At 40.3% G+C, this 15,294-nt stretch overlaps 1 protein-coding gene across 19 annotated transcripts in view; it reads right to left on the bottom strand.

Annotated features, from left to right (window-relative positions):
* Nucleotides 1–14,847, bottom strand: part of ABI2 (abl interactor 2) — a 104,142-nt gene extending 89,295 nt beyond the window's left edge. For all 19 annotated transcript variants that reach the window (XM_012143218.5, XM_042244989.2, XM_012143238.5 and 16 more), the window contains exon 1: nucleotides 14,693–14,847. In XM_012143218.5, coding sequence (XP_011998608.1) covers nucleotides 14,693–14,809 — 117 coding nt within the window. In that variant the 5' untranslated portion in view covers nucleotides 14,810–14,847. The remainder of the gene's footprint in view (nucleotides 1–14,692) is intronic.
* Nucleotides 14,848–15,294: the final 447 nt, after the last annotated feature.

Genomic DNA, 15,294 nt, shown 5'->3' with positions numbered 1-15,294 from the left:
TAAAATATTCAGTCACAGTAAATGCAAACTGAAAAAGTCCTAAGGAAGAAGTAGGCCTGGTATGTTCAAGAAAAAGAGGCCAAGGAACTTCCCTGGTGGTCCAGGGGCTAACGCTCCCATGCTCCCAGCGCAAGGGGCCCCAAGTCTGGTCCCTCGTTAGGGAACTAGATCCCACATGCAGCAACCAAAGACCCCGTGTACTGCAACTAAGATTCAGCATAGCCAAAGAAATATTTAAAAAAAGAAAAAGAAAAAAAGGGACACCAGTCAAAGTGGTTGGACCAGAATGAGCAAAGGAAAGGCAGACAAATCAAAACCAGAAACTAGATCATCTGTGCCCTGCATGCAATTTTAAAGATTCTGGTTCTTACACTGAGAAGTCCCTAGGTTTTCAACAGAACAGTGATATCGTTTGATTTAGATTTTGAAAAGCTCATTCTGGCTGCTATTCCAAGACTAGCTGAAAGGCTACTGCTATAAACTAAGTAAGGGATAATGGCGACTGGGACCAGGATGTTATCAGGAGAGGCAGTGAAGAGTAGTCAGATCCAGGAATATGAAGACAGAACTACTTGTTATTGCTAAAGAGAAGTCAATGGTGATACTAAGGTTTTTGGTTTCAGTATTAAGAAGTCAGAGCTATCATTTACTGATAGAGGAATGGCTACAGGAGAAGCTATGTTCAAATACTGTGGTAGGCTGAATAGCGGCCCTTTCACAGATGATCACATCCTAATCCCTGGAATCTGTGAATATGTTACCTGACGTGGCAAAAGGGACTCTGCAAATGAAAAGTTAAGATCCTGAGATGGGAAGGTTATGCTGCTGATCCTAAGTCGCTTCAGTCGTGTCTGACTCCATAGACAGCAGCCCACCAGGCTCACCCGTCCCTGGGATTCTCCAGGCAAGAACACTGGGGTGGGTTGCCATTTCCTTCTCCAATGCATGAAAGTGAAAAGTCAAAGTGAAGTTGCTCACTTGTGTCCAGCTCTTAGCAACCCCATGGACTGCAGCCCACCAGGCTCCTCCGTCCATGGGATTCTCCAGGCAAGAGTACTGCAGTGGGGTGCCATCTCCTTCTCCGGAAGGTTATGTGACTGGAACCAATGTATTAACAAGGACTTTATAAGAGGGAGAGAGGATCAGGATCAGAGAAGGCAACAGGGCAAAAGAAGCAAGAGGAAGAGAAGGGGAAGCGATGATGGAAGCAGGGGGACAGTAAGAGACGTGAAAATGGAAGCAGGGTCTGAGCGGTGCCATTGCTACCCTGGGAGCTGAAAGAGGGCCACGGACTAAAGAATGTGGGCAGCCTCGAAAAGCTGGGAAAGGTAAGGAAATGGACTCCTCCCTACAGCTTCCAGAATGAAACACAGCTCTTGTGACCCATTTCAGACTTCTGACCTCCAGAACTATTAAATAATAAGTTCATGGTACTTTAAGATGCTAAGTTTTTGATAATTTGTTATAGCAGCAATAGGAAATTAACGTAGATGCAACAGTTTAAGTATTTAGAAATCAAAAACTACATGTATCAGAATTTTTATATAACCAATTTTCATCTGACTTTGAAAATACCTTTTAAAACCATATAAGGTTGTACACTCAAAAGGTATAGTGTCAAGTTAAATACCTTAGTATTAGTATTTAAAATAAATGTCTTCATCCATCTACTTCAAAATAAGAGCAAGTGTGTGTGTGCATGCGTGCATGCGTGTATTAGTTGCTCAGTCATGTCCAACTCTTTGTGACCCCACAAACTGTCACCCACCAGGCTCCTCTGTTCACAGGGTTCTCCGGGCAAGAATACTGGAGTGTGTTGCCAGTTCCTTCTCCAGGGAATCTTCCCAACCCAGGGCCTGAATCCCAGTCTCCTGCACTGCGGGCTTCCCTGGTGGCTCAGCTGGTAAAGAATCTCCCTGCAATGCGGGAGACCTGGGTTCGATTCCTGGATTGGGAAGATCCCCTGGAGAAGGGAAAGGCTACCCACTCCAGTATTCTGGCCTGGGTAGATTCTTTACCATTTGAGCCATCAGGGAAGCCCAAGAGCAACGGTGGTCTTAAGCTAAATCATAGTATTTTGTCATATGTAATCTGAAGACTCAGCTCTGAACCTCTGAACTTTGCAGAATTTGTTACCTTGATAGATATTTACTCTAGAAGGCCTAACTCATGTAAATTCCTTCATCTTAGCAAATTGCTAGAAATGTTGAAAGTTATGGCGGTTATGTTCTAAGTCAACATATAACCATAAACTAGTTAAGAGAAGGTGCCTGGCTGATTTTCGTCTCTATCAAAAGAAGGCATGAGGTGTAAAAAAAAGTCAAGAAGTATCACTCTAAAGCAATTAAGTTTGGAAACAAAGTACTTTAACCCAGGACATCCATAAGTATTCATAGTTTGTCACAATTTCCAGAAAATTAAAATGAACTAATTATGCATCTGTGAATGTGAAGTATAACTTTACATAATGCAGTTTAGTTGTAAAAGCTATGAAATTCTGCTTAACCAGAAAAATTCAACCATAGTACAGCTGCAGTACAATAAGACAAATGAAATTAGCATGGAAATCTTGCATCTCATCCTATCAAAAATCTTAAAAAAAGAAAGTAACCATTATAAGACGTGCTCCCAAAAGAGCTGTGTTTAAAAAAAAAATGACAAAAATAAATCATGTAAGTCTACAATATACATCAATAATGATAAACCATGTTTCACTGATTGTAGTATGAATAGTTTTTCATATTTTAACATTACCAAAACTGAAACGCATCATGAGGGTTAAGTAGCTGTATTTTAAGTGTTTAAGTGGCAATGTTCATTAAGTTAGTGGCACATAATATAGAGCATCTTAAAAATTAATAGCCTTAAATTTGATTAGACATGTACTATTTTAGCTGTATTATCTCATTGAGTCTTCACAACTACCCTATGAAATAGCTGCTATAATTCTAACACCTTACAGTTAACAACTGAGACAGAGAGGTTAATTTCTCAGTCACACGGCCACTAAAATTATCTTTACTATGTACAACACTATTTAACTGGCAAAATTATAATTTAAAATAACCTACATCATATTTTCAGGGTTTTGTAGCTATTTTAATGCTCTCAATATGAAAATAAATTTAAGGTCTTTAAAATAACAATGCATTCAGCCTTTATAAAGTCCTTTTGCATACACAAAGCACATAGAATAGTAGCAGCTAATATACAGTATATACCTGTTTGACCAAGCTTACTGATTATAGCAAATTCCTAGACATTATATAACTCAGAATGCACATCACCTCACTAATCAAACTTCCTCTAAGTGCAAATTTTTACAAAACCCATAGTACAATCAAACGATGTCATTTACCTTATTAAGACTGAAAATAAACTGAGCATCTCAAAAGATGCAGGAAAAAAAAGCATATAACATAATATGAAATCAATCCTGATTTTAAAAGATATTCTGAGCAAACTAAGAATAAGAGAACTTCCCGCACCTGATAAAGGACATGCACTAAAACTTACAGCTAATAACATAGTTAACGGTGAAAGACTGGCCACTTTCCCTCTAAGACTGAGAACAAGTGAAGGACATGAACTCTCACTACGCCTGTTCAAGATCATATTGGAGGTCCCAGCCAGTGCCATAAGGCAAGAAAGATAAATAAAACAAAGACTGGAAAGGAAGAAATAAAACTAGCTTCATTTCCTGATGACATGATTACCTACATTCAAAAAATTCCAAAGAATCTTAAAAAAAAAAAAAAAGCTACTATGTTTAGCATGTAAATTTAGCAAGCTCACAGAATAAAAGGGCAATATACAAGTCAGTCTTATTTCTATACACTAGTAATGAACAACTGCAAACCAAGATTTTATAAAACGTTAACTATTTATTACAGTATAAAAATCATTAAATAATTAGGGATATGGAAGATAATGTGCAAAATCAGTATTATAATCACTAAAATGACTAGCTAAATCAAAGAATACTTAAACAGAAATGCCAAGTCCACAGACTGGAGGACTCAGTACGGTCAAAAGTATAAATTGCCCCAAAATATCTACAGATTCAGTGCAATTCCATTAAAACCCCAGCAGGTTTGCAGAAATTAACAAGTTGACTCTAAAACATTTACTGAGAAACCAAAGAACCTAGAAAAGCGAAAACAAATCTGATAAAGAACAAACTATAAGATTCATACCACCTGATTTCAAGACTTACTACAAAGCTACAATATGATACAAAGTATATATACTGATATGTATGCATTAAAGGAACAAAATGGAGTTCAAAATATACCCAGACACATATGGTCAACTGATTTCAACAAGATGCCAAGGGAATAGAATGGAGAAAAGAATCTTTTCCTCAAACGGTTCCTAAGGAATTAGGTAACAATTTGCAAAAAACAAATCTTGACATACTTCACTTCCTATAGATAAATTAATTATAAGTGGATCATATACTTAACTGTAAGATCAGAAACTACAAAGTGTCTAGAAAAAAATAGGAGAGATCTTTGTGATTTTAGATTAGGCAAAATTATTAACCAAAAAAGAAGTTGATATATCAGCTTCAAATACATAAAACTTATGCTCTGTTAAAGACACTTAAAATGCAAAGACAAGACACATACTAGGAGAAATTATTTGCAGAATATTTATCTAATAAGTATTTGTACACAGAATACATTAAAAAATTCTCAAAACAATTTAAAAAAGTTTAAACAGATCTGGACACATATTTCGCCAAAGATGATATAAAGATGGTAAATAACCACAGGAAAAAATGCTTGACATCATTAGTCACTGAGAAAATGCAAAATGAACAAAACGTGACAACACTAACACCTATCACAATAGCTAAAATTTTAAAACCTGACAAAACCAAGTACTGACAAGGAAGAAGAGCGACTGATACTTTGCTGGCAAGAATGCAAACTAGTACCATCATTTTGGAAAAGAGTTCAGCACTTTAAATAAAGTTAAACATCTGTTTGCCATATCACCCTATAAAACCAGGATTATAAATATTTGCTGTCAAGCAAAGGCAAGGGAAGACTTGACCTGCTCCAGCCCTGACAAGCTCTTATTAGATTCAGAAAGCTGTGTACTTACATTAAGAGTAAAGAATAAGTAGCAAAAGTTGAGGTCCTTGTGCAGAGCCACACCCAAACACAAGGGGCCATATGATTACAACATGGATGCCATAAGCCTGTGGTGAGGGAGGAATCAACGCCATACTACAGCATGAAGTTTTACAGCCACAGCTGTGGCCTGAGAGGATGCAACAGAAAGCCTCATCTCATCCGAACCAGGGGCTGATGAAAAACTGTATCATGTGGGAGACAGGGAAATGAGAGAAAGCAGCCTACTAGGAGCTCCTCCCAAGCTTCCCAAGTACACCGGGTGCTCTGGCAAGAGTCAGATCACCTGCACTTCAAGCCTTCCATGTGACCCATGTGGATACATGCTAGGCCACCAGGGGGCCATCATGGGGACCATTCCTTAAATTCACCCAAGTGAGATAAAGACGTATGTCCCACCAAAACCCATTTGCAAATGTTATCACTATCATCATCACTGGCTAAAACTAGAAAAAAATTTATATCATGGTGGTTATATGTTTGTCAAAATTGACAGCCTTTTTACCTAAAACAGGTGAATTGTATTCAATGTGTATTACACTTCAATAAACCTAACTTTAAAAATCAAATTGAAAAATATGTATTGTAAATGATTCAAGATGAAGCTGCTTTGTAGTCCAAAATTTCTACATCTAAGTATGTTACTTGTATATGAATAAAAAGTAAAACTCTAATCCCTACAAGGTAATGACAGTATAGTAATGCCAAGAGAATATAAATGCTGCTTACAGTATCTAATAGGGAAAAACTTCCAAGGCAAGTTTAGAGGTAATTTACTTCCAGTCTATAAAAGTATTCTAGTATATTGCAGTATGTATTTCTGACATTCATTGACTCTTAATTAGTGTCTCCAATATCCTATGGCTAATGAAAGGATATAAAAAAAACTTTCAAGATATAAATCTATCCTCTGGAAGCTTTATACCTGGACAAGGATCATAAAATAAATGAAAAATTCAAAGTAGGTGTCATTCCATTTGCTACTTCATTAAGTGAGTCTTCCCACTAGGGGCTTCCCTAGTGGCTCAGCTGGTAAAGAATCTGCCTCCAATGCGGGAGACCTGGGTTCAATCCCTGGGTTGGAAAAATCCCCTGGAGAAGGGAACGCGTACCCACTCTAGTATTCTAGCCTGGAGAATTCAGTCGGACATGACTGAGCGACTTTCACTTTATAAGCTATTAAAAGTCTGCAAATAATCTAATTTTCAATATACTTCTCTTTATCCACAAAAGATTACATTTACACACACTGCCACTGCATGTTATTAAAATTCTTTACATTTTAAAACGTAAGTAACAATCCAAAGGATCTCAACATCAAAAATATCTCCTCTATATATTCTACACATAAGTAAGTCTATTTGGTTATAAACTATTCTGTGGGAGAGGGCTTCTCAGATGGCTCAGTGGTAAAACCCGCCACCTGCTGATGCAAGAGACACGGGTAATCCCTGGGTTGCAAAGATCCCCTGAAGAAGGAAACAGCAACCCACTCCAGTATTCTTGACTGGGAAATCCCATGAGCAGAGAAGCGTGGCAGGCTACAGTTCATGGGTTGCAAAAGTGTCAGACACAACTTAGCAACTCAACAGCAGATTCTCTGGGAGATGAAAGAAGACCCTGAATGAAGCAAATCTATCACACACTATACATTACACACCTCAATCTAGGGAAATTTGATCTCCCTAATTCAGCCTGATGTTCACCTACATGGTTCACCCCTCTCTGTGGAGGTGAAAAACAAAAGTCAAGGAAAGGATGTAAACACCAGTCCTCAAATTTCTACTCTGTATCCTCTTTCATTCTAGGCACTTTTAAGATTTCTCTATTTGTGAGAACAAATAGAAGTTAAACACAAATACAAACCTCCTTTCTGTATACTCTATGACCATTCATAAAAGACAAAGTCATGACTAGCACCATGAAAAGTTTCTTTTTAAAGCAAGGTATAACACACCCTAATATTCACTGCAACACTGTTTACAGTAGCCAAGACATGGAAGCAACCTAAACGTCCATGGACAGAGGGATGGATAGAGAAGATGTGGTACATACATACAAGGCAGTATTACTCAGCCATTAAAAAAGAATGAAATAACGCCATTTGCAAAACGACAGAATGATCTCTGTTCGTCTCCAAGGCAAACCATTCAATATCACAGTTATCCAAGTCTATGCCCCAACCAGTAATGCTGAAGAAGCTGAAGTTGAACGGTTTTATGAAGACCTACAAGACCTTCTAGAACTAACACCCCAAAAAGATGTCCTTTTCATTATAGGGACCTGGAATGCAAAAGTAGGAAGTCAAGAAACACCTGGAGTAACAGGCAAATTTGGCCTTGGAATGCGGAATGAAGCAGGACAAAGACTAATAGAGTTTTGCCAAGAAAATGCACTGGTCATAGCAAACACCCTCTTCCACAACACAAGAGAAGACTCTACACATGGACATCACCAGATGGTCAACACCAAAATTAGACTGATTATATTCTTTGCAGCCAAAGATAGAGAAGCTCTACACAGTCAACAAAAACAAGACCAGGAGCTGACTGTGGCTCAGATCATGAACTCCTTATTGCCAAATTCAGACTCAAATGGAAGAAAGTAGGGAAAACCACTAGACCATTCAGGTATGACCTAAATCAAATCCCTTATGATTATACAGTGGAAGTGAGAAATAGATTTAAGGGCCTAGATCTGATAGATAGAGTGCCTGATGAACTATGGAATGAGGTTCGTGACATTGTACAGGAGACAGGGATCAAGACCATCCCCATGGAAAAGAAATGCAAAAAAGCAAAATGGCTGTCTGGGGAGGCCTTACAAATAGCTGTGAAAAGAAGAGAGGCGAAAAACAAAGGAGAAAAGGAAAGATATAAGCATCTGAATGCAGAGTTCCAAAGAATAGCAAGAAGAGATAAGAAAGCCTTCTTCAGCAATCAATGCAAAGAAATAGAGGAAAACAACAGAATGGGAAAGACTAGAGATCTCTTCAAGAAAATCAGAGATACCAAGGGAACATTTCATGCAAAGATGGGCACAGTAAAGGACAGAAATGGTCTGGACCTAACAGAAGCAGAAGATATTAAGAAGAGGTGGCAAGAATACACAGAAGAACTGTACAAAACAGATCTTCATGACCCAGATAATCATGATGATATGATCACTAATCTAGAGCCAGACATCTTGGAATGTGAAGTCAAGTGGGCCTTAGAAAGCATCACTACGAACAAAGCTAGTGGAGGTGATGGAATTCCAGTGGAGCTATTTCAAATCCTGAAAGATGATGCTATGAAAGTGCTGCACTCAATATGCCAGCAAGTTTGGAAAACTCAGCAGTGGCCACAGGACTGGAAAAGGTCAGTTTTCATTCCAATCCCAAAGAAAGGCAATGTCAAAGAATGCTCAAACTACCGCACAATTGCACTCATCTCACATGCTAGTAAAGTAATGCTCAGAATTCTCCAAGCCAGGCTTCGGCAATACGTGAACCGTGAACTCCCTGATGTTCAAGCTGGTTTTAGAAAAGGCAGAGGAACCAGAGATCAAATTGCCAACATCTGCTGGATCATCAAAAAAGCAGGAGAGTTCCAGAAAAACATCTATTTCTGCTTTACTGACTATGCCAAAGCCTTTTTGACTGTGTGGATCACAATAAACTGTGGAAAATTCTGAAAGAGATGGGAATACAGACCACCTGACCTGCCTCTTGAGAAACTTATATGCAGGTCAGGAAGCAACAGTTAGAACTGGACACGGAACAACAGACTGGTTCCAAATAGGAAAAGGAGGACGTCAAGGCTGTATATTGTCACCTTGCTTATTTAACTTCTATCATGAGAAGATAGAACATCATGAGGAACGCCGGACTGGAAGAAGCACAAGCTGGAATCAAGATTGCCGGGAGAAATATCAATAACCTCAGATATGCAGATGACACCACCCTTATGGAAGAAAGTGAAGAGGAGCTAAAAAGCCTCTTGATGAAAGTGAAAGAGGAGAGTGAAAAAGTTGGCTTAAAGCTCAACATTCAGAAAACAAAGATCATGGCATCTGGTCCCATCTGGGGAAACAGTGGAATCAGTGTCAGACTTTATTTTTTTGGGCTCCAAAATCACTGCAGATGGTGACTGCAGCCATGAAATTAAGACGTTTACTCCTTGGAAAAAAGGTTATGACCAACCTAGATAGTATATTCAAAAGCAGAGACATTACTTTGCCGACTAAGGTCCATCTAGTCAAGGCTATCATTTTTCCTGTGGTCATGTATGGATGTGAGAGTTGGACTGTGAGGAGGGCTGAGCACCAAAGAATTGGTGCTTTTGAAGTGTGATGTTGGAGAAGACTCTTGAGAGTCCCTTGGACTGCAAGGAGATCCAACCAGTCCATTCCAAAGGAGATCAGCCCTGGGATTTCTTTGGAAGGAATGATCCTAAAGCTGAAACTCCAGTACTTTGGCCACCTCACATGAAGAGTTGACTCATTGGAAAAGACTCTGATGCTGGGAGGGATTGGGGGCAGGAGGAGAAGGGGACAACAGAGGATGAGATGGCTGGATGGCATCATGGACTCAATGAACGTGAGTCTGAGTGAACTCCGGGAGATGGTGATGGACAGGGAGGCCTGGCGTGCTGCGATTCTCGGGGTCGCAAAGAGTCGGACACCACTGAGCGACTGAACTGAACTGAACTGGATGGACCCAGAGGTTGTCATACTGAGTGAAGTAAGTCACACAGAGAAGGGGAAATATCGTATGACATCCCTTGTATGTGGAATCTAAAAAGAAATTATACTAATGAACTTAAAAAAGAGACAGACTTAAGAAAACAAACTTTGGATGGTGACAGGAGATGGGGGGAAAAGAACAGTTAGGGAGTTTGGGATGGACATGTACACGCTGCTATATTTAAAAAGGATAACCAACAAGGATCTACTGTATAGCTCATGAAACTCTGCTCAATGTTATGTGGCAACCTGGATGGGAGGAGAGTTTAGGGGAGAATGGATGCATGTATGCCTGATTCCCTTCACTGTTCACCTGAAACTATCACGACACTGCTGCTGCTGCTGCTGCTAAGTTGCTTCAGTCGTCCCCGACTCTGTGCGACCCCATAGACGGCAGCCCACCAGGCTCCCCTGTCCCTGGGATTCTCCAGGCAAGAACACTGGAGTGGGTTGCCATTTCCTTCTCCAATGCATGAAAATGAAAAGTGAAAGTGAAGTCGCTCAGTCGTGTCCAACCCTCAGTGACCCTATGGACTGCAGCCTTCCAGGCTCCTCCGTCCATGGGATTTTCCAGGCAAGAGTACTGGAGTGGGGTGCCTTTGCCTTCTCCGATACAAAATAAAAAGTTAAAAAAATATATCAAGGTATAAAGGTAATAAAGAACATGAACCTAATATTTTAAAAATATATGATACACATGTGTATAAAAAGATTTAAAATTATAAATCCCAGCTATATATTCAAAATGATTAGACAATTTTATGTTTCTTCCTTCTTAAAAGACATTACTTTGCCAACAAAAGTCCATCTAGTCAAAGCTATTGTTTTTCCAGTAGTCTTGTATGGATGTAAGAGTTGGACTATAAAGAAAGTTGAGTGCCGAAGAATTTATGCTTTTGAACTACAGTGTTGGAGAAGACTCTTGAGAAGTCCCTTGGACTGCAAGGAGATCCAACCAGTCCATCCTAAAGGAAATCAGTCTTGAATATTCACTGGAAAGACTGATGCTACAGCTGAAAGTCCAATACTTTGGCCACCTGATGCGAAGAACTCATTGGAAAAGACCCTGATGCTGGGAAAGATTGAAGGCGGGAGGAGAAAGGGACGACAGAGGATGAGATGGTTTGATAGCATAACCAATTCAATGAACATAGTTTGAGTAGGCTCCGGGAGTTGGTGATGGACAGGGAGGCCTGGTGTGCTGCAGTCCATGGGGTCACAAAGAACTGGACACAACTGAGAGACTGAACTGAACTGAATAATGTTTCAACAATGAGCATGATTTTTATTAAGAATTTTAAATATTTGTATCATTTCAGTAACTAATTTTTAATGAAACTAACTAGTAAGCTATGATTCTACTATCCCCTTATAAATCTTCCCTGAAATTTTTAACAAACTCTGAGTATCCTTGTTGACAGAGGAAAATGAATGACATCTTTCCTGTTATTCAAAACAAAGAAATATTTCAGATAAAACAAAGCAAATTCTCAGTTTCTATTCTTCTGAGCAAAGCTATTTTATTGGATGACTTTGTTCTTAATCTGAGTAATAGACAATGGGATTTTACTATATATGTATGTGAATTATCATTCACAAAAAGCAGTAACTTTTTTTGTCTAACAAAAGGAAAAATATAAAAATGAACAAGTTAGTTTTCCAGACTTACCTTAGCAAAGTGAAAATGTAATCTTATTTCATCTACCAAAACAGTAAAGCAATCCATATTATTATAATGTTCTTCATTTATAAACACATAGATCCAAGTTAATCAAAACAGTTTAAAAGTTTCTGGACACTTACTAGATTAGGAATCAATGTTTATAAATGAAGAAAAAACTGAAGTGTTATATACCTCCAAAAAATTAAACAGTAACTAAAGTCCTTTTTTTACAGGAAAGAAATAGTCAATCAGGAAGAGAGGAAATTGTAGTTAAAAACTTTCTTCATCTCATTTTAGAAAAATATTTTGACAATCACTTTTTACTAGAGATTGAAATAAAACAAAATCATCTAATTTCTTTTTTTCTATTAAAGATGATTTTTAAATTTATAATGTAAACTAGGCTAGTAACCTTGGAAACTACCACTTAAACCCTTCGGTAATTTTGTGTGTGTTAATACAGGCGATATTTGATCACTCTTAATGCCAAAAGATAACATTTCTAAAGCACAATTTAAACAGTATGCCTTTTCAGAAGGACACCACCATTTTTCTTCCTTTCCTCTATTTTTACACTAAATGTAATCCACATTTAGAATATTATCTTATTTTTATATTCTCATGCATAAAACCAGGCATTTAAGGATGCTGAGCAAAGAACCTTATCATGTTACCTATCAATAAATGTCTTTTTCCTGCTTTACAGGCAAAAACTGTCCTTGCACAAAATAAAATGAGTGTCAGGTGAAGTTAACTTGAGCTAGTGGTTAGGACATGTTGCTATAATAAGGCTAACCTGACCATCAGATCACTAATTGACTTGCATCTATTGCAGGGTCACAGGCTGCATCAGAAGCCCTGCTGGTCAGTTCGATGGTTACAGGAAGAGCCAGCCAAATGTGCAGCTGAGTCAGCACAAATCCACTATCACCATGTTCTATTTATCAACTTTACTACAAACAAATCATGTACGAGTTGTCATCTGTTGAGAGAACGCCAATAATATACCCACTGGATCCTAATAGCACCTATTTTAGGTTCTAAATTGAAGAAACAAGGTATTTTAAAATCCAAATCCATTTCTATTAATCAGCACTTATATTCTGAATTTTAAAACACCGCATTAAATTCTGAGTCCCACCGCTAAGACAAATGATGGCAGCAACATTCTTCTCCTTTGAACCGCAAGGAATATAGTGATGACAATGGTTGATCGCTTCACTCTCTCAGCTTTATCAACTCAGGTACTTTTACCTTTAGGTAACAACTGCAACCTAAGAGGAACTATACCTTCAAATTACAATAAAAATTATCTTCCAAACAAAGAGAACTTTTTTAAAAAAAATTAGCAGTGATAACTGCAACCCAATCACTTTCCACCCTGTTTCTCTTCTGAGACCTGTAACTCTTTCCCATATGTTGCACAAGGAATTGTAACGACTACTTCAGTCCTTTTAATTTGCCTCTCCTAGAGACTCTGAATTTCCAGAGTGAGGATAGCATAGTTTCCTCCAGTCCTTCTTCCCACCTGCAGCCCATTAAGAATATAAACTGACGCTCAAAATGGAATTCATCTGCTAAAGATCAGCCTTCCCACTAACTATACAATGAAATTCTGTAGACACTAGCTACCTATCAACTCTTAACAATGCCAGGCCATATTACACTTTCAAATATATTTAGTGAAAACTAAGCATCTCAACCTTTTACTCTCTCCTACCACACTCAGTATCAGCAAAGCACCCCATGAATATGGACATCTGTACTGTCTATATGAGCCTTTGACCCAAGACACACTCTATCTTTTCCTGCTGGCCATACTTTCAACTTTCTCTTTGGAGGGAAAAGCCTTGGATTATGTCTGATTCATTCTCCAGTACAAATATTCCATACAAGAAAATATAGTGCTCAGGATATGTCCAATCAAGTAATATCTTACAACACTATCCTTGATTAACCATATGATCCTTACAAAATTTATGAACCTATAAATTTTAACACCTTTTTTTTCTTTGGTTCACACCAAGACTTGAGAATGCTTCCCAATATAGCTGATGTTAGGAAAGATGCCTGGAGAGATGGAGGTGGGAGAAGGAAAAAAGGCCATAGTGAAGGAACAATTTAACACATTGCTTCCATTTCCACCTATATCCCAAGAGAATTTAAATGGGAAGGGAAAAGATGGAGGTAGAACCTATGATTCAGAATAAGCTATAAAGAAAACAAAAGATGCTGACTTTGCAAACTGTGCATCTTAAACTATCCTTTCAAATAATTTTTTAAAAAGAATTGTTTTTAATCACATAATCTTGCTTCTTCCAGAAGAGGCTCAATTTCATCTCACCCAATACCCCCCGCCTTCATACACAAACATACAGTGCTATCACTGAGTCCCGATGCCAAACCAACCATCACGGAAAATTTAAACCGTGAGAATTATTTCCCATTTCTCTCTGAAAGATAATCACAAAAAATTTCCCTGCAGGCAAATTAGCTATTTCTAACGGGCTTGGAGGCGGGTGGCAGAAGGGAATAAACCATTATCATGCAGCTTCTCATTCTCCATAGAGAAGAAAACTGGCATTAACTTCCAACAAGGGGGACAGCTGCTCTTATACTGTATCCTCAGTTAGAACCTAAAAACAAGGCAAAAAAACCACGCTGAGCTTTTGATACATTCAAATGAATATAAAGCTACGGCATTTTACTTTGCAGCAATATAGCGCCTCAAAAATCCTCCAGAGATTGGGGGCGACCCATTAAACCCCAAATCCTTGCCATATGGGGGAGTAGGATTCTGTCAAATAGAAAATGCCACTCTCCGCCTCCTCCGCCATCGCGAAAATTGACCGGCACCGATTGCGGAGGCGGCCGAGGGAAGAGAGGAGGCGGGGACACACACACGCACACACACCCCGCACCGAGAACTGATTCACGGCTTTTGAAAAATGCTTGAAAGCTACAATTTCCTCCAACCGGAGAATTCTCACCCATTCTCCCGCTCCCACCCTGCTTCTACCCCTGCTCAGCTGCACTGTGTCCCTGCTGCGGCCTCGGCCCCGTGTGCCCTACGCCCCCAGGCGCGGCCCCCGGGCCGGGGGTCCCCCACGCGCCGCTCAGCAGCCAGAGGCCCAACACGCCCAGGCCGGCAGATGCGTCGCACCTGGATGTAGTTGTTCTCGCAGTAATCGGCCACCCGTTCCAGATTCGTGTAACTGTCGAAGAGGGCCCGGCGGCCCCCCGGGATTTCCTCCTCCAGCAGCATCTGCAGCTCCGCCATCTTCACATCCTCCTCCTCATACAGACCGCAGAGGCAGCGGCGGCAGTAGCGCCAGGGAAACCCAAGACTAGGAGAGGAGGAGCCGAGGCGACGGCGGCGGCAACCCGGGAGGAGCGAGAAACACCCCCTGAGCGCGCGACAGGGGAGGGGGCAGCGGGAACGGGGGCGGGGCGCGAGCCGATGGACTCGGAGGACGGTCACCGCGGCGACGGCCGGCCCGGCGCGCGCACGCGCGCTCCTCTCCCTCCACCCCCGGGAGCCCGAAAAAGGTTCCCACCCTTGGTCGCGCCGCCCGCCCCTCCCCCACATCCGGCGTCTCCTAGCGACCGCGGGAGTGGGGGCCGGGATGCGCGCGGGAGTTGAGCTCGCGGTTAACCCTTCGGCCCCCGCAGGATGCGTGGCTGGGGCAGTGCACCCCGCGGCCTTTGTTAGTCCGGCGTGAACGCCCACCCGGCTCTGCGGTCTTCCCGCCCGCTTCTTCAGCG

The sequence above is a fragment of the Ovis aries genome, chromosome 2 (assembly GCF_016772045.2).
Source record: "Ovis aries strain OAR_USU_Benz2616 breed Rambouillet chromosome 2, ARS-UI_Ramb_v3.0, whole genome shotgun sequence".
Taxonomy (NCBI): Eukaryota; Metazoa; Chordata; class Mammalia; order Artiodactyla; family Bovidae; genus Ovis; species Ovis aries.
This window is presented reverse-complemented; position numbering and strand designations above follow the sequence as displayed.